We start from the raw sequence: 20,635 nt of genomic DNA on the forward strand, positions 1-20,635 counted from the left end.
CCTTAATGTTGCTCTGAGGCGACAATATTGTAATAAAATCTCCTAAAATAAAAGTGATTAAGGAAGACAATTATCTAACATACTACATTTTAAGAAAACTAATTAGAATAACATAATGAGATCAATTTTCCTTATACATAATGTTTAACAATAGACAAGGGTTCAGACTTTTCAAATAGGATGCTGCTTGTAGAAAAATGAGAAAATTCATTATTTTGTGATTCTGAAAATTAAACATACACTCTTGGTTATCTGGTCGAAAAGGCATCATTCATTTTGCCTCCTGATTACTATTTGTGATACCAGGGTTTAAACTGAGTTCAAAATTTTGATAGTCAAACAGCTAAAATTGGGGGAAGAGCTTCAGTAAAAAGCTAAAATGTCATTGGTTAATCAATACGTTCACATATGTTACTAAATGCCTATCTATGCTTCATTTCTAGTTGAAAACTAAATTCAAAATTCAGCCATCACATCTCCAATGAAATAAATACATAACCGATAGTATAAATATTTTTAAAATTTGAAAAAAAAAAAGTTATAATAGGGAAGCTTTCGATTTTTCAATTTTATTTTAATATGATAGAGTAACATGTATAAACATCATAGGTGAAAAATTTTTTGCAATACGATAAGTAGTTTTTTTAAATTAATTTTTAAAGTTCAAGCACTTGTGACGTCAAATGGCACAGGAAGTGACATCATGCGCTTTTCCGCCACGGGAGAAGCCGAAGGACGTGCAGTTGGCTTTGAAGACGAAACATAAAGCTTACCTTCTCGCATGTAACTCCTCGCGTTTCTGGAACATTAAACCTCTCATCCTCTCGGAAATATTCGAATACCATCATTGATGTTACTTGAGGAAGATTATTAGATGGTGCTTTGACGAATCCGGCACCCATAGTGTGTTCAAAAGGATTATTGAATTTCTAAAAAATAAAAATATCAGCGCGCTCAAAATGTCCGTAGTGAAAACAAGGGATCTTCGGCGCAAGGCTGCCCATTAGCGCCCTGTGACGTAAGCTCGTGATGTTTCAGAAAAGCGCACTTTTGAGCGTGGATTTTTTAAAAATTCGTTAAAAATCAATCACAGTGTTTTAAAATTCGGCAATGGTAAATTTTTTAGTTTTTAAGGTCAATTAACATACCCATAATCAAAATATGAACATTTAATAGGTTGCAACTTCCCTATTGTACTAATACCATTGAGAGATCACATCACGGTAGGTATAAAAAAAATTTTTTTTTCGAAAACCCCTAAAAAACTGGTTTTTTTGGTGTAAACCAGGTTTCTTTGGTTTTTATTACTATTTGTAAAGAAAAACAATTTCATTTTAGGAAAATCATGAAGATTTTATGAATTAATAGTTGTTTAATGTTCATATTTGTATCTTATTTCTTTGTAATTAAATAATAAAGAGTAAAATCTTGTAATTTCATTTCCTCATACTTAGAGACTTCTACAGAAGAATATTGTTTGAAAATCTTTAACTATCATAAAAAATAGAATACGTAAATGGGTCTTGATATAAATAATAAAAGAAATAATTTACTGTGATAGTTTTAGTTAAATATTTATATGAAATAATTTGCTGTAATAGTATTAATTACAAGTAACCAAGAATAAATTCTTGCAAATTAATTCCCTTATAATCATAGCTATCTACTAAAAAAATATAAGTAAAATTAAAATCAAACATTCTTAAATATGGAAAGTATTTTGCAGTGTCTACAATGAATTGTGAGTCTGATGTACATTATACAACTTTAAAAACCAAAAGATCAACGCATTTTTAAAGATTAAAAAAAAGAAAAAAAACAAAACAAATCAAGTAATTTATTTACCTAATGTATCAGTAACAACCATTATAGAAACAGGACAAATAGGTTTTAAGAAAATCATTATGTTTTCCATTGTAGACATTATTTCTCCTCGTTTAATATATTTAGGGATACAATTTTTTTAGCAAAGAAAAAAAATGATTTTAATTGAAAGCCCCAGTACAAACTTAAATGAAAATACTGTTTTAACATATTTTAATAATGAAGACTGTCATAAAAAATGAGCTGATGTGTGCATCACACGACTTTCTTTTACACCAATTTAAAGTTATTTCCCCATTATTGGCAATTTTAATGTGGTTCAATATTTAACTCTCGAAATATCACCAACAATGGCCAAATTAAAACCAAATTTTTTTTAAAAAAAATCGCTAATTTTGTCGCCAAGTTGGCGATAAAACTTGGCGACCAAAAGACTAGTGATATGTCGCCAAGTGTCCACCAAATTATAACACCACTTGAGTTTGAATTGAAATTAACAATGATTTCCCCCCAAAAAAGTGCAAAAGACCCCTTTAGAAACACCAGAATGCTACCAAAAGAGGAGGTGCACAACTAGACCCCACTAGGAATCTACGTATCAAATTTCAACTTTCTAGGACATACCGTTCTTGAGTTATGTGACATACATACGCACATATGTACATACGCACTAGGGTGAGTCATCGTCCTGTGGTAAAAAAAAGCTTCCGATTTCCATCGAGCAGGGCAAGAAAAAGGTGCCAAATGACATTTAAGGTTATAAAATTTCATTCAATTAGGAGTTCATTTTTTGCCTCCAGATTGAGTTTAAAAAACACGTATTTAAGGAAAAAAGTAGATTTTCATAAAAAAAAACCTGAAAAAGAGAATTACAAATACAGTAAAACCTGTAAAGTTGACCACCTTTGTAAGTTGACCACCTGCCTAAGTTGACTGCTTTTGTCAGGAACGGAATTAGTCCTATCTTATGTAATGAAGGAAAACCTCTGTAACTTGACCACCTCTCTATCTTGACCACCTGTCTATCTTGACCACTAATATACACCAGCTTTGGTTTGGATTATTGTAAAAAACCCTTTGTAAGTTGACCACTAGGCAAAAGCATTAGATTGTACATCAAAGTTTCATCAGTTATGCCTCAAATAAGTAACCAGACATTTTAAAAAAACTTATGAATATTCATGTTTCTATCGAAAAACATTCGGCTGTTAAGTCACAGAAAATGAGCCAAACTTCAATAAGGAGTTACTTTGTTGAAAAATAGATTACCATGGTTACAAATGTACAAGAAAAAATCAAATAAAGAATTTGAGTCCCTTTTGACTTGTTATGAATTTTTAGGAATTGTTAATATCAAGTAAGTAGTTTTTCATAAGCAATAAGGCTTTTTTTTTTTTTTTGATCAATTCACAGAAATTTTAAATTTGTATAATACTTTATGCGTCGTTCTAGTAAATAATCTCTAAAAATATTTAATCAACATTTTTTCTTACATGAAATACACCGACAGCTCAGTCATTTCCAGCCGAGGACTGCAGTTTCGTGCTTATTAGCACTCATCAGCCCGGCATAGGAAAGTGACTGAGCTGGAGATGGAAAACCTCTTATGGAAGCCAAGAGGGCGAAACAAACTGGTAGTTAATGTAGAATTAGCACAGACCAGCCGAGTGACCGAAGCAATGGTTCGGTTCAACTCGAAAATTGATGGCAAGGGATGGTATATTCAGTAAATCACCGCCCATCAGCCAGGGCTAAAGCAGAAATACATGAAATTGGTGTATCTCATGTATTTCTGCTTTAGCCCTGGCTAATGGGCGGTAATATACTGAATATAACATTTTTTCCTATTGTTTTAAAGTAATGTCAAACAATGAAAGTGAGTTTAAAGTATTCCAATTAGTTAAAAAATAAATGAATGAGACAAGAAATGGCAAAAAAAAAATAATAATAATAAAAGTTTTCATTACTACCCTCTATAAGTTGACCACCTGTTTAAGTCGACCAGCAAAATACTGCACCGCAAGTGGTCAACTTACACAGGTTTCACTGTATAAGTAACAGCTTAAGGTTGTCCAAGTTTTAATCATTTATTTACAAATCATTTATTAAAATCATTAATTTTCAAAATTAAAAATATTCATCTTAAAATAGCTTGCTTACTTTCTAGTCCTTACTATCTAGTTTTGGTATAAGTTTCCGGGACTCCAGTTGGTTCTTTATTAATCTTCTCTTTTTGAACAATATAGTTGAAATTTAAGTCAATTTTAACTGCCCTTCCACAAGGATGCCCATTCCCATAGGGTGATGGCAACCCCCTCCCCCCACACACACATGCTGGCAAGTACCCCCCAGAGCGAGAGCCCCCCTCCCCCAAAATAATAAGGTCAAAAATTTGTAAAATCAACCCTCTAAAAAATTTTAATGCTGCAGTCTGTGCCATGAACCCCCTGGTAGGCACCCCTGCCCTTCAATAGCCTGTGTGTATGGCACGACAGGCATAGTAAGCAGTTATTTTTTGCCAGAAACAGTAAATAGTTGAATAACTTCTTCAGATATTGATTTCAGTATTGGTGGATCAGACACATTTTTCCAGTCATTGAGATCAATGTAAAATTCTGCATCAAACTTAACAAAAAGAATGAAAAATAAGTAATTGTACTAAAACTGTCTTCACTTTCTTCTTGAGGCTGAAGCTGTAATTTCTCTCCCTCTCTGATGTTTTTTCCAGAAAAATGTAGTCATTAATATCTTTGCATTTGCAAGATGAAGTGTCAAATGGCAATTTACTAGCTTGGTAAAATGGTTCTGATTATTTTTTAGTTATTTTTGGATAGGATTTCAAAAGATTGCTGCTGCATTTCAAGAGGTAGATTTTTGGCATCTCTTATTCATTTACGTTGCACAGTAGGCTGAGAGCGTTTGACCTAATTCACACGTTGCAGCCAATTCTAACACCTAAAATGGCAAGTGTGAATTTAAACCAGGTGCAAATTGAAAGTTTCATCACTTGTTTCTGTAAACGAAGTACGATTTATCATTATTGCAATCTTAACATTTCGAAAAAAAAAATTCTTAACCCACCTTAATACACACATACATATGTACATACAGACGTCACGGGAAAACTCGTTGTAATCGACTCCGGAATCGTCAAAATGGATTTTTCGGGAGTCTATAACCGCCTTAGGTATATATGCACGTGTGGTCGGGTTGAAAAAAAACGCAGTATTCATTCGGGGGTGAGCAAAGTGGAAAATAAGGTCGATTTTTGAGTGAATATTTTTTTGCGAACACAATACTTCCTTTTTTGTAAAAGGAAGTAATTAATGTTTATTTATTCTTCCACCATTCATACCTGAGATTTCTTTCATTAAATTGGGGTAAAAAAACTCTTTGAAAAGTGAAAATTTGGCTTTTTTTTAAAATAAGAGCACAGAGGAACATGGATGTTTTCATAATTCTATACATTTTCCTTTCTTGCTCTGACTGCATTGTCTATTGGGGATGCAAAAAGTGTGCAGGTATAAGCGCAATTTTATGCCTACTCTAAGGGTTCTTGGACTTCTTTAGTTATTTTTTTTCTTTTGTCATTTAAATATTCTAGTATTTAGAAATTTTTACACTATGCCTCCCTACAATGGTACATAATCTTAAGTAATCAAGTAAATTAGGTAGTATATGAAGTTTTGGTTGAAATATGCTTTTTGGACTATTTTGAAATGCAAAAGACTGAAAAATAATGATAATTAAAATTTATAAAAGAGCTATTTGGCTTGTTTTCCCATTTAATTTTTGGAAAACTTAGTGCCTTGTATGTTTATGTACCTAATAGAAAAGCTGCATAGATTTTAAAAAAGAAAAAACTAAAATAAAAACTACTTAGCAAACTTGCATTACCTTAAAAAATATAAGTTTCTAAATTTATTAAATCCGTAATTTATCTATAAAGCTTTGCTAGTTACTTTGTATTAATAAGATTTTACTGTTTGCAATAACATGTAAAATTTAGAAAGCATTTAGGGGAAAACAATGACATTTTTCAAAAGAAGAACCTTTATTTGAAAAAAAAACCACATGTTTTTTTTTTTTAACCATTTGGTTTAAACCGTTGTTTAAATCAAACAACCCTGGCTTACACACATGATTTTTAAAACTGTCCAAGTCAATTCCCCCTACCCCTCCTCCCACAATAACGTAAGAACTTGGGGACTATAATGCCCATTAGACTAAATATTGCTGAACTTACATCTTGTTAGCTAAGATTTGTAATAACATTAAGTTGAATATTGCCATGCTTGTTTCTTCTCTCAAAAAAAGGAATATTTTTTTTTTAATTTTTCTTTTACTTTATTCTTTTGTTTTAGCAAAAATACTCAGCTTCATTTTCGCAATTTAAATAGTATTTTCACATTATGCCAAAAATGATTGTAGCAGATTTCTGCATGATACAAATGTTCCACTAGCAGGTCCAATCTCGAAACTTAACTGCTGACCTGATTTCTTGTTTTATGTAATGCCACACAGTTGTTTTTACTTTTATCCAAAACTAAATAAACAAGCTTGTACAATAAAGTTAAAGTATAATAGACAACAGAAATGAGAAAAAAAAAAAGGAAAAATGTGGCGGTTACCTGCCCATTTTTCATTTTTTAGAATAATACTTTGAAATACAAGAATAACACTTTGTGTAAAATTTGCTATTGCAGTATGCACTTCAGTAGGGTGGCACTTTTTATTCAACTTTCGAAAAAAGTTAGCTCCCAACCCCCTATTTTGTTCCAATGGACAAAAAAATGATGTATGCAAAATAATAGCTCAGTCGGAAAAGTTTAAGGGATGCCTCAACAAGCATGAAATAATCGAATTTTCTCCAAAAAATTGATATTTTCAACCCTTTCCAAGTTGAAAAAAAACAACTCACATATTTGCATTTTTTATGGACGTATATCTTCTTACAGGTGGAATTTTACTCTTACTGATTTTTCAGAGACCTAGTATGTCTTTCCCGCTTTTTTCCTCTGATGTCTTTTGTGGCATTGAAGCTTTTTGGGAAAGACACATTCTTGCTACTGCAATTGTTTCTACATCAATCTTATGAAAGTTTCCCTGTTAGCTTTTTAATTGAGTTATTTTTGTATGCACACTTAATTTTCTGAGTGATTTTTAAACTAATTAGAAATCTGATTTTATTTGAATATTATCATCTATATCAGGATTTGGATCATTATAGTAAATATATTGTTTATATTATTAATCAAATCATTTTTTTTTTAAATGATTGGATAAACTTAATTTACCTCTATTTATATTATGTGCTTCGTTTGCTTATTTTCTAACTAAGTAGAACCTTGTCTTTGTTCATTACCATTCCATTGTTTATTATTTCAATCCATGAAACAAATCAATTGTCGAGCAGGGAACATGTTTAATTTTTAAGGTAGTTTGCTGCTTTGATATTGTTGAGAGCTCAGAAATGAGTGGACTGTATTATGAAAATTTTAACTATTTTATTTATGCCAAAGGGGCATTGAATTGATAGTGATTCTTAACATAGGCCAAGGGGCCGTTACATATATGTGCAGGGCACAGCTGAGGGTTACTTCCTCATTCGTTGAACATCCAATTGATTCTGCTAGCTTACTTACTGGGCAGTTTTCAAAAGGTGGGAACAAAAAAGTTAACTTTGAGCAATTTCAAAAATTTTCAAATTTGGTATCAATTTTGCTTTTATTCTATAGTATGCATACCTAGAACACAATATATGAACATGAAAAGACAGCAGGTATTTGTAAAAATTGTTAATTAGCAAATTAAATTAGCAGTCTGTAGGTAACAGATTTTGGACATTGTTGTCCTGTAGGTAACGAATTTTGGACATCATCATAATTCAAGTTTCACCAGTTTTGACAATTGTTAATCTGATTTTTAACTTTTCCAATGAAAATTTTTATTTGGGCAGTTCTCAAAAGGTGGGAACAAAAAAGTTAACTTTGAGCAATTTCAAAAATTTTCGAATTTGATATCAATTTTGCTTTTATTCTATAGTATGCATACCTAGAACACAATATATGAACATGAAAAGACAGCAGGTATTTGTAAAAATTGTTAATTAGCAAATTAAATTAGCAGTCTGTAGGTAACAGATTTTGGACATTGTTGTCCTGTAGGTAACGGATATTGGACATCATCATAATGTAAGTTTCACCTTTTTGACAACTGTTAATCTGATTTTTAACTTTTCCAATGAAAATTTTATTTACTACTTTTTGAATTTTGCAATTTAATGATAAAGAGGATATTAATGAAGTACTTGAATGGCTATACATACTGCTCTTTACATATAATAAAGTTTTGGAATGATTTTGAAGAAGTTGATGAAAGGTAGAAAAAAGCTTCATGGAAATAATTATGCAAACTTGTAGTTTGATTTTTTGGGACAAATAAGGAATAAAAATAGAGACAAATAAATACGACATATATATTTTTAAAGGAAAAATAAACAAAATATGCTTTAAGAAAGAATGTAAAAAGTGACATCAGTTTTAATAATGAATATTTTTTCTAATGTCATAAGAATTAAAACGATGTCTTAAAAAAAATTATTGAAAAAAGAAATTCGTATTTCTATTTGGAGATCGTTAAATTATGTTTCCAAAAGAAAGAAGAGAAAAAAAAATTCTAAAATAATAAAAGCGGTGGGGAAAAAAAAATTGCTAGTGCAGGTGATAAAGTCGCCAAAACTGGTTGCAGCTGACGATTAACTACATTTGTCAAACTGGAATCCCCCTCTGGTAACCTTTAGCTTATCGTATACTGTGTTGTCGCCAACGGAGGTTTGCTTGGCGATTTTCCTGCAAAATGGCTTTTGTTCGATCATAACCAGCCATGTTTCTACTGTAATTTATGTATTGTTCAATGTGTAACGTATTAATTATGCAAAATACCAATGGATTAAAGAAGATAACATCATAATAATCTTTTTTATTGATGTTAGAAGACAGTGGATTATAAAAAAGTTATAAATAAACAGACAGAATTATCGGCGTCAAGATCGTAACGCCATTTGGACATCTCACATGTATGTTTAAGAAAAATTATTTTTCTTCTAAGATACTGCATAAAAGCTTATGAAAACACTTTTAAACAATTAAAAACTGATTCTGAGGATCGATAAATACCTTTAAAACGAAAACATCATATACTTAGTTCTCAAATAATAGCATTGTAAAGATCGTAATTTTTGGACATGCATCAAATTTCAAACTTACTTTTTTCTAAAATCGTTTACAAAGTAAATAATCTGTCTTTACGTTTGTTATTTGTGTAAAATATTAACAAAAAATTATTCAGTGTAAGATTCATGCCTTTAATTTTTTTTTTTTTTTTGAAACGTATGGAAATAATTAAAAAAAATTTTTTTTAATGATACATTTGCTCAGTTAACGTTTTGGTATGTCCAAAGTTGTGCCATTTAGCAAAGAAAATATTTTTTAAGGGCATTTAAAGAGCTTTTTTTCCATAATTTATGTCAATTCTTGTCTCTATACAGCATTATAATTTACCTCAAAAATTTTAGAGTTAATTAAAATGAAAGTTATTTGGTGTTGAAGCTTCAAAGTTGAAGTCTGTGTTTGCTCCCACCTTTTGAGAACTGCCCTTTTCCAAATTTTTGAATTTTGCAATTTAATAATAAAGAGGATATTAATGAAGTATTTGAATGGCTATACATACTGCTCTTTATATATAATAAAGTTTTGGAATGATTTTGAAGAAGTTGATGAAAGGTAGAAAAAAGCTTCATGGAAATAACTATACAAACTCGTAGTTTGATTTATTGGGACAAAAAAGGAATAAAAATAGAGACAAATAAATACGACATACATATTTTTAAAGGAAAAATAAACAAAATATGCTTTAAGAAAGAATGCAATAAGTGTTATCAGATTCATTAATAATGATTTTTTTTTTTTTTTTTTTTTTTTTTATGTCTGAGAATTAAAACGATGTCTAAAAAAAATTATTGAAAAAAGAAATTTGTATTTCTATTTGGAGATCGTTAAATTATGTTTCCAAAAGAAAGAAGAGAAAAAAAAATGCTAAAGTAATAAAAGCGGCAGAAAAAAAAAGAAAGAAATGCAAATGCAGGTGATAAAGTCGCCAAAACTGGTGCAGCTGACGATTAACTACATTTGTCAAACTGGAATTCCTCTCTGGTAACCCTTAGCTTATCGTATACAGTCGGATCCTGCTAGAATGCAATCTGACTTGCACGAAATGGCTATAACACGAGTTTTTCATGGGCAGTTCTCAAAAGGTGAGAGCAAACACAGACTCCAACTTTGAAGCTTCAACACCAAATAACTTTAATTTTAATTAACTCTAAAATTTTTGAGGTAAATTATGATGCTGTATAGAGACAAGAATTGACATAAATTATGGAAAAAAAGCTCTTCAAATGCCCTTAAAAAATATTTTCTTTGCTAAATGGCACAATTTTGGACATACCAAAACGTTAACTGAGCAAATGTACCATTAAAAAAAATTTTTTTTAATTATTTCCATACGTTTAAAAAAAAAAAAATTAAACGTATGAATCTTACACTGAATAATTTTTTGTTAATACAGTAGGCTCTCTGTTTAACGAAGCTCTATTTAACGACTTTCTCTATTTAACGACAGCTTTTCACGGTCCCAGATGGTCCACTGTAGTGCTAAAAGCATTCTACTTAAGGACGATTTTTTGTGGTCCCTTGAAAGTCGTTAAACAGAGAGCCAACTGTATTTTACACAAATAACAAAAATTAAGTCAGATTTTTTACTTTGTAAACGATTTTAGAAAAAAGTAAGTTTGAAATTTGATGCATGTCCAAAAGTTATGATCCTTACAATGCTATTATTAGAGAACTAAGTATATGATGTTTTCGTCTTGCCATAGGCGGCGTTGCTGTAGGGCGTGACAGCGCACACTGAACATTCCGCCCGCCGTTGAAATGTTGATTTCAACAAATTAATAAAACAAATAGTAAAAAAGACAATTATACAAAATGACTAAAGAAATACAGAACATTCACATACAATTCAAAATTACACATAATATAAAATTCTACAGGTAAATCTCTATACATTCTCAATAGGCAAAACTGCAATTTTTGTAATTGGTCTTTTGTATATACCATTTTTAGTCTGAACTGTAACCACTCTTACATGGTTGCCTTTTCCGTAGAATATCTCATTAATTCTGCCTAACAACCATTTACAGGTAGGAAGGTTTTCTTCCTTTACAACTACCATATCTCCAATTTTTACATTTTGTTTACCAATCAACCATTTATTTCTCTGAATTAATGTGCTCAAACAGTTATTTGACCAATTCTTCCAGATATTTTGAACCATTTTAGTTGTTTTCTGCCATAAACTAAGTCTGTTATTATTTAACTCAGTTAAGTTAGGTTCAGCGATAGTATTAAATGGTCTACCTATGAGAAAATGTCCAGGAGTTAGAACATCTAAATCATCAATATTTGATGTTAAAGGAGTTATAGGGCATGAATTTAAAATTCCCTCTACTTGAATAACAATAGTTAAAAACTCTGCATAGGTTAATATTGTATGTAGAGTTCGTTTGAAATAATACTTGAAAGACTTGACTCCTGCTTCTGCAAGACCATTAAAATTTGGTGCTCTCGGAGGTATAAATTTCCATTTTATATTTTCCTCAGTTAAAAAATTGTACAAAGAATCATTTTGATTATTGAAAAGATCCCTCACTTTTTTAATTTCTGAATTTGCACCCTCAAAATTCTTTGCGTTGTCACTAAATATTTCTTCTGATTTACCTTGTCGGGCAAAAAACCGCTTTAACCCATTAAGCGCCGCTATATGAACCACATTGAAAATACTTAAGTTTTCATGTGTTTTGATATTCAATACACATCTCTAATCATATGTAGCTGGAATTTCGCAAAAATATTTATTAGGTTAGGAGATATGGTATGGTCCCAAAATGGGAGACTTGGCGTTTAATGGGGACAACATACATATCCCTGCCACTATGTTGATACTTGAATAATTTCTGGCTAAATCCAATTAGAAAGCCCTAAAGTCGTTTTTATGAAATTAATATGGCTAGGTATTGGTACTTTATGTACATATTTAACATATTCAAGCTTTAAAATGTAGAACTTTCAAGTTTTCATGACACTCAAAGCTATACAACTTGGGCCATCTTGCAACATAAGCTGTGGAGGCCAGCCCCAGAGGCTAGCAGTGTATATTTGCAACATTAATAAGTTTTAGTATGCCAGTTATTTTCAATTTCTTGAGCCGTTGGAGCCCTTAAGAACGTCTCCCCCCTCCCTCTGCCCGTACATCACTCCGTGTCTGGTTTCATTCTTGTTGCATTCCTTCTTCTTATACATTTTTGTACAAAACGGAACTTTTCCCACACATTTTACTACCTTTTAGCAAAAAGCCTTAGGATTTTCATACACAAAAAGAGAAGAGGTAGCTTTTTTCTATTAACCATGTAGAGGTATCGAGTAATGGTAAATGACAATGACATGAAGCACTATATAAAATGTATCGTATAAAATGGAATTAAGATATTTTTGGGCTCCCTGATGGTGTACTTGTGTTATTATAGGCAAGGGTTTTTTTTGCAGTCAACATTTCGGTTGCTTCGCAACATGTTTGATGGCATGATTTATTCATCATCATGATGTTTTTAGAGATAAATGTCTAGCCTGCTTCGCATTGAGGAATTATCAACGGTCATAGTTTCTCCGATTTCATCCAACAAATTACGATAAATTGTAGAATGAGACAGTTATCGCATTATCTGTGATCTAAACGATTTCGATTAAAGTTTTTTTTCTTCTCAACTATCTGAAAAGAATTTGGCGATTCACAAACAAGTGAAACTGCACTCATCTTCTTGTTTTGAACTAAAATATATTATTTTAATAGTATTTGAAGCTCGTAGCAAAGTCAAAAGTTCTTACTACATTTTTGATTTCAGAAAAAAAGGTGAAGAAATTTCTCTATTGAAATTCAACCTCCCTAATTGAAGGGAGAGCGCCCTCAAGGGGGAGGGGAGCATGGAGCTGACTGAGATACAAAATATTTTTATGGAGGGGGGAGGAATAGTTTTAAAGGGGATACTCTTGACCTTGAACAACAAAAGAGTGTTTACAATGAGAAACCACAAAGGGGGCTGTGGGAAAAAGGGGAGAGTTCATTCATGCAAAATGGGTAAAGACGATTTCTACTGGGCATGACTTGCTCTGCTAATCAGAACACGCCAAGTCTCCCATTTTGGGACTTCAGTAAATATAGTGCTCTAAAACTCCTTTAAATTATTTTTCTTGACCCCTGTTTGTTGTAATTTGAAAAAAGGTCTATTGAGCTTCCTATTCCATGTTCCTAATTTCCTGCATTTGCATTTATTATTTTTAGGGAATTTTTCCCCGTGTAATGCAAAAACAACAAATTTTCGCAAAATTTAAAAATTTTTCAAAAAAGAATTTACATTTCAAACCGTTTTGAAAAAATTACCAGTAAAGTTTGGTTCTCTATCATTCATTTTAAAAAAAAATCAAAATGATATCTTAATTACTTGATGAAGAAAAAAATCTTAATTGAAGGTTCCCAAAATGGGAGACTTGGCGCTTAATGGGTTAAGCAAGCAATACATGCTTCTGCAGTTAAGTCATTTACGATCTCTAAATGGATTGCTTTTGTTGCCATGCAAACAAAAATACAAACATATATCTTGTGATAGTTACCTTTTCGTTGGCCCTTATACTTAATCAGAAATGTGCGACAATAATCAATAGCACAAGAATTAAACATAAAATTAACATTTTAATCCTTTCTGAAGGTAATTCTCCCATTAATTGCTGAGAAGTGATAGGTTTTGCTTTTGTACAAATAACACATTGGTGAACAATCTGCCTAGCAATGTTCCTGCCATTAAGTGGCCTAACAGAATTTAATAAAGCTTGTGGACCATTGTGAAAGCTTTTAGCATGAAGATAAAGAAAAATAAGTTTGGTTATCTTATGCTCAGAAGGCAATATAATGGGATGCCTTTGATTATAGCTTAAATTTGCATTGTTTATCCTACCACTTACTCTAATCAAACCATTTTTATCAAGAAATGGATCAAAATATTTTAATTTACTCCTTGAAGAGAGTGGCAAACCTTTTTTCAAAGCCAAAATTTTTTCAAAAGAGTACTTACTTTCTACAAGTTGAAGAAGAAAAATTTTAGATTTTTCCATTTCATCCGAACTGATGGGGCCTGTTAGTTTACTACCTAATTTTGTGCAGTTATTGTGAAACCTAAAAAGTAAACTAAGCACACCAATTAATTTCAAGAAACGATTAGTAATACTAAAGAGGTCCTCAAAAAATAAGTTGTCATGTACAGTCAACAGGGAAGTTGTATTTTGTTTCAGTTCTTTCGCAAAATGTTCTTCACTGTAATTAGGTTCTGGGTTTGAGTTCAAGGTCCAGTTGTCATCTGCAAGGAACTCAGGGTCATCCCACCAAAGCTTGTTGGTACAGAACGAAATGGCGTCTTGTTCTCGGGACAATGGGTCCGATGGGTTACACTCGGAAATGACATGTTTCCAGTCAAAAATTTTTAGAAAGTTCCTGAATCAATGATACTTGATTGCTGACGAATGTCTTGAGGAGATGTGGTGTGGTGGAGATCCAGGTGAGAGCAATAGTCGAATCTGACCACAATGTCACCTTATCTATTAAAATTCCACTCAAAAAGTTTCAATGACACTGGGTCTAGGTGAGCACCCCTGATTTACTGATAAGATAATGATACACTTATAAACATGTGCATTTTTTTTTTTTTTTTTTCAATTTTCTACCTGGATTTCTTTGTTTTGATAACATTTGTGTGAAAGACAGGGATCTTATAGCTGCTCCAATTTCACCGCTGAAGATTATCATTTTCAAAGAGCTCCAGAACCTTTTCCAGGACACTTTAATGCTGAAGCTGTGTCCAGCCACTAGAGCGGTCATCACTCTGTGAACCAGTTGGCATAGCAGGAGGCACGCTGCCAGCTCTAATCTGGGAATACTGTCCGTCTTTAAAGGTGTAACTCGGCCTTTGCTACAGATAAGTTTGCAGCTAAGAGTGTCCGAGTTAGAGGATTTGAGGTATACTGACGCACCAAAGGCATTTTCGCTAGCATCAGCGAAGCCGTGGATAGAGATGGAGGTTGGATCTGGTACAAGGATGCATCTTGGAATATTAAATGTTTCTATAATTGGAAGAGACCTTAGAAACTTGTCCCATTACAATAAAAAGTCAGGTGGAACTTGTTCATTCCAGTCGCATTTTAGTAACCAAAGCTGTTGCAGTAATATTTTGGCTTGGCATATTACTGAACCGATTTGTCCTAGCGGGTCGAATAAGCGAGCAATTTGGCTGAGCTTCTCGCCTTGTATAAGTAGAGTTTAAATTCACAGTAACCTTAAAGTTAAAGGCGTCTGAGTTACTATTCTATAGCAGTCACAGTGTTTTCACGGCTGAATCTAAATCATTTTTCTTGAAAGAGAAATCTGGACAGTCTAATGACCTTACATCTGCATTAGAACGCCATTTGTGAAGGCACATTTGATCTGCCTGAAGTAGTTCAGATAATTGTCTAGTTAATTCTTTGAAGTCCGTCAGATTGGACGATCCAGAGAGACAATCGTCCATGTAAAAATCGTTGAGGACGATTTCCGAAGCTAATGGGAAACTTTTTTCCTCATCCCTTGCAAGTTGTTGCAGCGTTCTTGTAGGAAGATATGGGCTGCTTGCACATCCGTATGTGACAGTTTTTAAGCGGAAACTTCGTCCGGTTCTTCCTTCTCGTCTCTCCACAAGATTTTTTGGAACTAAGTGAGAAGGATCTACTTCGATTTGGCCAAACATTTTATTGATATCAACAGTAAACGCCCAAATATGTTTTCTAAAATGCGTTGTTATAACAAAGAGATCATCTTGCATCATTCCTCCCTTTAATAACAAATCATTTAGTGACTTCCCGTTAGTTGTTTTGCAACTCCCTTCAAAAACAACTCTTAATTTTGACGACGTGATGGACAGTCGGAGCACACCATGATGGGGAAAGAAAAAGCCCGCTTCAGGATTTTATCTTCAACTATTTCCTCCATGTGGCCTAAATTTTCATATTCTTGAAGAAAATCTACATACAATTCCTTTAATTTTGGGTCGTGATCTAATTTTTTCCCCAACTGAGTTAATCTCTTTGAAGCAATTTGCTGAGAATCCCCCAATTCCTCATCTTTCGATATTCAACATAGTTCCTCGGAGGTCTAATGTTAATCAAGTTCAGGTTTGATAAAATTGAGGGAAAACCTTCAAATATCATATACTCACATTTAAATCGATTTGTACTTCATTAACTTTGTATATCGTCTCACTTAGTGAAGGGGTTTTTATGCTTTGTTTCCTTTAGTGGTGGTTTTATTTAGGGGTGGTCTAACTTAGGTTCCAAATTTTTGATTTACCATATTTGTTCTTTAGGGAGAAGTTAAGGGTAAAACAGTAAAATTTTATGCAATTTCACTCACAAACGATTAAATATAAAACCCATTGATAAACAAAGGCCATAAAACAAAGGTTTGTACTTTCTTTACCTGTAGTTAAAGAAAGTACTAAAAATATATATTATTAAGAGCAATGATAATGAAAATTTTGAATTAAGGATTCTCTGAAGAAAACATGAAATTCATTCTAGTGGAATTTTTAATCTTCATCTATAGTGGGGCCATGTGAAGAAACATGCTACTTTTATCATGAGTTACATAATGCTAATTACGAAACATAAAGTACAATTTACAATATTAAAATTCTAAAATTTACAATTTTACAAATTTAAACTTAAAGCGATTTCGTTTTTTTTTATTTTAATGACTCGTGCATTTGCTTTCGGAAAGCAAACTTTGATAAAGTTGAACAAATGATGAAGACAATTTTTTTTGTACATAGTTACGCATTTGAAAAAGCCTTTCTTCACACTCGTCCGAAGTCTCCGAGACGCTCACCGTGTTATTTACACCACTAAAAAGCAAAAAATAAATTACTTTTAAATTATAAAAATAATCGCCTTCAAAAAATACTCAGGAACTAAAAAGCAAACAATAACTGATTACACTTACATTCTATTTCCTTCCCAAACATAGAAATGAAATTTATTTTACAATTCCAGTACAAAAATCAACTAATCACCAAATTATAAAATAAACACTGATTTGAATTACTATATGATGAATTATTTTAAATACCTAACTAATTATATATGATCTCTTAATTTTTAATAAACTTTTGAAGTCGAGGCCTCCTATAAACTACTACCTAACAAAACTGAGTAGGTTTAGTTTTAAAGACTAATTTCGCGTCTAGTTAAATTAGTGTTTAATTCAGGATTCGGTGGGTTGTCAGTTACGTTATGTAGTTGTTCATAGAAGGCCCCCCCGACTTCAAAAGTTTATTAAAAGTTCAGAGATCATATATAATTAGTTAGAAAATAATTCATATAGTAATTAAAACCAGTGTTTATTTTATAATTCGGTGATTAGTTTAGTTGATTTTTGTACTGGAATTGTAAAATAAATTTCATTTCTATGTTTGGGTAGGAAATAGAATGTAAGTGTAATCAGTTATTGTTTGCTTTTTAGTTCCTGGGTATTTTTTGAAGGCGGTTATTTTTTAATTTAAAAGTAATTTATGCCACATATTGGAAGTATGATACGAGAATCGGACTTTCAACTCTCCCCTAGAAAAAATTCTGGGCGCGAAACTTGTAAGATGAAATAATTTGCTATTAAATTAATAAAACACTGGGTCTTTTCCAGAAATAAAAGTATAAACATTGAATTTGTTGGCAAAACTTTAACTAAGAGTAAGTTTAAAACCGAAAAATGTTGCAACTGTCTTTAACATTTTAACGGAAAAGCATAATAGAATGATGAAAGATACAAAAGGAAATGAAACAGGGAAAAGATGCGAAGTTTGACATCCTGTGACGCCGGAAAAAAGAGACAAGTTATTTTAAGGCATTAACATATGAAATGCAAATAAAACTATACTTTTGGCAATAAAAGAAATGTTTCATGCAATAATAGTATACAAAATAATTCAAATATAAAAATAAATAAACGTACCGATTTCTCACTGGGCACTAAAGGCTCCTCTTGGTGTTTACAGCCCTTTTTCCCAAGAAACTGCTGTGCAATCGTCATGTTTGCTCTGCACAATTAAAACTCCAGCTTTTTTATAAATATGACTGCAAGAAAATAGTACAAATACTTTAATTACTGTCGGGAGACAAATATCAACAATGCAGTTTCCAGAAAAACAACTACGACGAAACCCTGTTCGGACGACGCAGACGTAGATGGAAGATCATGCAAGTAGATGTATCCTTTGGCGCATCGCCAAAGGCTCCTTCGTTATATAATTTTAATTTATTTTTCCGTAAAACTAAAAAGTCTATCCTCCGACAAGGAAAAGAAGATTCTAAAGTTCTCTGAAATTTTGATTCATTATTTGTCAATTCCAGCTATCCAAGACGCTCTCTAGTGAGGATCGTCTTAACTAGTCGAAAACTGTAAACTCTGTTTAATAAGTCCCAAACAATTTTACAATGGGACCGGCGGGCAGCCGGGCAAATGCACGGTGAGCCGCCTCTGTTGGGGCCGCCAGGGCCGATCCTAGGGTGTCGGCCGCCCGTGTGCAAAGACCTAATGTGCCGCCCCTCAAGAGTAATTTGCATATTTTGACTCATCTTTAACGTTCATATAAATCTTTCTTTAAATTTCTATAACAAGTTCAAATTTAAAAAAGAAAGGGGAAAAAAAAACAGAAGAATGATGAACTTATAAAAAGGAAGAAAAGTTTTATAGTAAGAAACTCCTTAGGTACAATTTATATCTTTGAAGAAAGTAATAGATACCAAAATTTACTAGTCTTAAAAACGCATTTTATAGTCTGTCGTCGGTGACATCAGAGGAAGGACGGAAAGCGGGGGGGGGGGGGGATTACTCCGAAAAAAATTATCGAAATTGGCGTATGAAAAATAGTTTTAGGTTATCTTTGGTTGTGTTCGGTTGCTACGACAAAAGAGTCGGGTATACTCAAGGTGCATGGAGAAATTTTCGAAATTGATGTCAAATATCGCAATTTTAGGAAATTTTTCGAGACTTCAGGAGGTAGTAATGTTGATGTTCTTTCCTAAAATTCTTTCCAAATTGAAATCAGTTTGAAGCTATTTTTTGTGACCGTAGCGTAGGAAAAATCGGCGCTCTTCCCGAAAATTTTCCGAAACTGAAGTTTTAAACACGCATTTTTGGGTTACCTTTGTTGACGTTGCTAGAGGGAGGGAGATTCAATCGTCTCCCATCGAAGGTTTTCGAAATTGAAATTTAAAGCGCAAATTTAGGCTGTCTTTGGTGATAGTAGGGGATCTGGCGGCTTTCCTCCGGTAATTTCTCTTCATTATTGTTCAAAAACCCATTTTGGGCTATATTTGAAAACGATAGGGGAAACGTGAAAATATTCCGAACCGAAATATTTTTCAGAACTAAAATCCATTATAGGCTATTTTTTAGAAGGAAGGGTTTTGAGGCTCTTAATCGGATGTTTCTAAAAGCGCAATTTTATACTATCTTTGATGACGTTAACGATACTGAGAAGCTTCGGCGGATCTTACGGATATTTTTCGATATTAATATCTGAAAAATACAACTATAGACTTTTGTCCACCTCACCTCGACGATTGATAGGCATGCATTAGCGCAGTAAAAAGTTACATAAGCCAAGCAGTTGTCCTCCGGAATTTTTTAGAAATTGAAGTCCCAAAAACGTATTTTAGGCATTGTTTGACAACGATGGGGCTAAGAACGGGCGGGGGTTCAGTGTGCCCTCACGAACTGTTCTTAGAAACTGAAGTCAATTTCAGGCCAGTTTAGGCAGGAAGGGTTCTGTGGCTCCACGGAACCGTCTAAAAACGAAATTTTGAGGTATAGTGATTGCATTGGAGAAAAGGGGGATCCGGGGTCCTTTCCCGAAAGTTTTTGAAACTAATGTCTGAAAAAAGTAACTTTAGTTTGTTTTTCAATAAATTAAGTGAGAGGGGGTGGGATTAGGGGCTTCTCTAAAGACGCTAACTGAGACTGTCTTTGGTAGTAATTGCAAAAAATCCTTCGCAAAAATTTCGAAAAAGAAATCCGAAAAATGTCATTAAGCAATTTTTGATGACATTAGGAAAGGCTGTCCTTTAAAAACGCATTTTAGATTTCGGAGCCAACATTTTTAGGCTATGTTTGATTAAGTTAAGGTGGAAGGAGTGAATCAGAGACTTAATTGGGTCCTTAAGATCGGTGGTTCAACCAGTGAAATGCTCTGAAATTGAAGTCCTAGAAACGCAATTTTAAGCCTTCTTTAATCCCGTCAAGGAGATCATGGCATCCTTTTGGATCTTCGTTTAAACTTACTACCCAGTGCAAGAGCCCTGTCCTCCTACCTGATCTGAAACCGGGCAGTTCATTCGGGATTTTAATTAGAAAAAATTGCCGTCAAGTGGGAAAATTACAAAATTTTAGTACGTCATTCATATATGTTTGACTTTCAAAGGAGTCGCAATTTTCCACTTTCTTTCCACGCATCCACGATTATTGAACACAGATTTTGTTGTTTGAAATGCTTATGATGAGAGTATCTAATCAGTATAGCTTTTTTTTTATATAAGTAAAAAATGTTTTCATTGTTTAGGTCTAT

General features: G+C 32.7%; 1 protein-coding gene across 1 annotated transcript in view; it reads right to left on the reverse strand.

The window, feature by feature from the left end:
* The window catches only part of LOC129218632 (integral membrane protein 2B-like), a 47,922-nt gene extending 29,679 nt beyond the window's left edge, over window positions 1-18,243 (reverse strand). The window contains 1 exon segment of the mRNA XM_054852952.1: window positions 18,022-18,243. Within this exon segment, the coding sequence (XP_054708927.1) occupies window positions 18,022-18,099 (78 nt within the window). The 5' untranslated portion in view covers window positions 18,100-18,243.
* Between the last annotated feature and the right edge of the window lie 2,392 nt (window positions 18,244-20,635).

The sequence above is a fragment of the Uloborus diversus genome, chromosome 3, assembly GCF_026930045.1.
Source record: "Uloborus diversus isolate 005 chromosome 3, Udiv.v.3.1, whole genome shotgun sequence".
Lineage (NCBI taxonomy): Eukaryota > Metazoa > Arthropoda > Arachnida > Araneae > Uloboridae > Uloborus > Uloborus diversus.